This window comes from Morone saxatilis, unplaced genomic scaffold (assembly GCF_004916995.1).
Source record: "Morone saxatilis isolate NCDOM2014 unplaced genomic scaffold, NCSU_SB_2.0 Contig12, whole genome shotgun sequence".
NCBI lineage: Eukaryota > Metazoa > Chordata > Actinopteri > Moronidae > Morone > Morone saxatilis.
Genome location: NW_023339674.1, coordinates 12,695,126 through 12,698,616, shown reverse-complemented (window position 1 = coordinate 12,698,616; position 3,491 = coordinate 12,695,126). Strand labels below are relative to the sequence as shown.

Genomic DNA, 3,491 nt, shown 5'->3' with positions numbered 1-3,491 from the left:
CACATATCTCTGCCGCTTGCTTCTTTTATGTGCAAAATCAATGGTCTTGTTTAATGCATCGTACACAGCTAAGTGTACAGTAAATTAAAGATGAGTTGTTAAAAGGACTGTTTCCATTATCTGACAGTTAGGAAGGCCAATGGCCCCATCTACTGGATGTAATGAGGAACACTCTTTCTACTAAGCCCTAACACTTGACACAGACTTATAGCAACATAGGCAACACTTCATGTTTATTATATTTGTCTGCACGATCAGACAAATCAAAATTATTTGTAGCTTGTTGGTCCACATGAGCTGTGTTGTAGCATTGTTGTTGTCCTTTATGGCTTTGTAATGCAATGTACATAAGTAAATGTTGTGTCCTTACAGCCTTATTTTCATGGCAATTCTCAACAAGCTATCGCTCCCTGTATTATAATGAGTTTAAGAAGCACCTGCATAGGGCTGGAAAGAAAAACCAAATTAACAAATACTGACATTATGAATCTTTTCCTATCACCCATTCCCACCCGTCTGTCATTTAACTGCAATGCAGGGGGTGAAGGTATGGCCCTGAAAGTGGGAGGAAAATTTTTTGGCTAGAAAGTCAATGTTCCTGGACAGGGAAAGCCGGAAAGCTGTAGCATCCAGCTTAATCCAATGCCTCTTTAACTGCACTAGCAAATCCTAGTAGTGTAGTCTTCCCAAGTTATAGAAGATAAAATGTCTCCCAAAATAAATTGATCAGAGAGTTCTTAGGTCTCGGGCCACAAGAGCACAGAGGAAACAGATGATGCAGCTAAGATGGCTCCCTGTCCAGAGTCCAGAGTGGCAGTTAAAATATATAGCCCAATGTATAGCCCAAAATTACTTATTAAATTTCTTCCCGCAGGTCAGAGAGGCTCACAGGCACAGCACTAGGTCCAGTGTGGCAAATCTGACACTGCTTAGAATCAGTAGCCAGATGGGTAAAAATAATTTCAGATACTCAGGTGCTCAGGATTGGAATAAGGTTCGTAATAGCAACAAACAGACTACAAACCCAGTCACCTTTAAGGAAAAACTAAAACACTGGCTGTTAGATAACATGCTCCTGTAAAGACCTAATATTGATTTGTTTTTCATTTTCTTTCTTTCAATGTCTTGACTTAGACTCAACCAGATTTACAACTAAAACAGACTCAACCAGTCTGTAGACCTAAATGTATTATAGAGGTACTTCAGTTGTGTCTAATACTGTAAAATGGTGGAGAAAAATCTAGAATTTTCTATAAATAAGTACTAGGTTTGGCGGATGAACTCAGATCATGCATGACCAGTGGTAGAGGAAGCATTCATATATTTTTGCTTAAGTAAAAGTACTAACACCACACTGTAAAGATGCTCTGTAAAAGTTCAAGTATCCCCTGTGACTATTATACTAATATACAAATATTATATCCTTCAATTATTATTACTCATTAATGTGAGAGCAGGCTTTTACTGTTGTAGCTGGTTGAGGATCCACCAAAATAAATTAAAATGATTAAAATAATTTAAAGGATCTGTGAAACTGGAACCTTGAAATCTTTTACATCAGGACTGCTCAAAGTGGGGCCGTGGGCCAAAATTGACCTGCCACAAGGTTTGATTTGGCTTCCCGGATATTCATAGTGAAATAAATAAACATATTTTAAAATTGTATAATATAAAATTGATGTTTTATTTATTGTGAGGTAAAAAAAAAAATATATCTTTAAATATGTATGTGTCACTGGTGTCACCAGTCAGCTGAGGGAAGGTGGGATCTTAGTACCATTTTACAGTACTAGACCCACCACTACATTTTTAGCTTTGGTCCTCCAGGGGAAACATTTTGGGCACACCTGTTTTACATAAATATATTATATTATATTATATTATAGTTTCCCATTACTTTTATGTCAAACAGTGAATTGGTTAATGTATTAATAATTTGAGCTGTACTTGTACACTGATAGTTAAATTTATATCATCTTCCTCATTTTGTATGCACAAAGCTTTAATAATAAAGTATGTTGTAACTAAAGTTGCCAAATAAATATAATGAAGTAAAATATATTTTCCTCTGAAATGTATAAAAAGAAGCATGAAAGTAACTCAAATTTGTACTTAAGGACAGTATTTAAGTGCACTTAATTACATTCCACCACCAGACATGACTAAACCCAACTGTCCAAGATATTCTTAATGCTTTTCCCCCTCTCTGTTTGTCCCATAATATTCAAAACAATCCACGTTTCTTGATCCAGTTTTAGAACAAAAATGTGATGTGGGAGCCCTCTACTGGCGGATGCTGGCATGAAATAAACTGAAGGCTGGAAATGAAAGAGGTATGATGGCTGAGAGAATCCTTAAGTGCGATGACACAAGGGACTCCTGCGTTGTGCAATCTGAACATAACCCTGAAAGATGGCAAGAATAGGCACTTAGTGTGATTGCTTCTTGATGTCATCACCCTCAAACTGCAAATATAAAAAGGGCCGTCTGTGGAGCGCTTTAGACTGAGGCAGATTTTAAAATTGGCATGAAGAGCAGTGATTCACCACACTGTTTGACTTTGTGGTATCCAGGAGGAGAGCTTTGTGATGCCAGGGGACAGCGTATACATTTTAAGGATGGGAGTTGCTGATATATGATATTCAAGAAGTAAAAGAGTAAACCAGCCCGCATCTGCTCTTTATTCCTTCACTCCACTTGGCTGAGTTTCACTCAGGGAATAAATGTGGATCCCACTGGGTTTATCCCTTCATTCAGCTGTGAAAAACTTGTTTACATCATTTTCTGCAATTAAAAATGAGGTTTTAACTCTGATATCTATACAAAACAAGCCATGTTTAGAGCTCTGGGTTCATGTAAGAAAAAACAGAAATATCTCCTTTGACTTACAGATACGAAAACCGATGTTTTTTTTCAGTGATTTTTAAAGCACAATCAGAAAGTGAAAGGTTTGTTTTTTGAGTTCATTCATTCGCTCATTTGTTTTTCCCAATCTTGTAGGGTTATCTTTCACATATTAATCATGTCACTCTGACAATGTCACAGGTCAACGTGGCTCTAGTGCAGACAGCATGTGTTTACTTTAAATAAGTCAGCTGTCTGAACCAGACCTCTGCCCTGCTTACAACCTCAATGAGATTTCCCCAAAGAAACCCACACTGGTTTATAAAGGACAAATCTCAGGCATTAGCTTCCACTCAGGTTTACCATGCAGGGGCTCCTCTTCTGCTGCCTTGTGGCCCTGGCCAGTAAGTTTTCATTGATTTGTTCATATTATTTTACTTGTAAAAGGAAATCACTGTCCAGCCTTGTAATTCTTTAACTTTAGTTTCTGAGTTTTTGGAAATGACTAAGGTTAGCTTAAATTGTGTACTTAAAAAGGATATTTAGGTAATATATTAATCAATTTGTTCTTAATCAATCATAAATAACTAGTATACAAGTACTTTGTGCATGAATAATAAAAGCAAGAGTGACCTTTAGAAGCATGT

At 36.9% G+C, this 3,491-nt stretch overlaps 1 protein-coding gene across 1 annotated transcript in view; it reads left to right on the top strand.

Annotated features, from left to right (window-relative positions):
• Positions 1-3,208: 3,208 nt before the first annotated feature.
• Positions 3,209-3,491, top strand: part of vtg3 (vitellogenin 3, phosvitinless) — a 14,343-nt gene continuing 14,060 nt past the window's right edge. The window contains exon 1 of the mRNA XM_035653536.1: positions 3,209-3,248. Coding sequence (XP_035509429.1) covers positions 3,209-3,248 — 40 coding nt within the window. The remainder of the gene's footprint in view (positions 3,249-3,491) is intronic.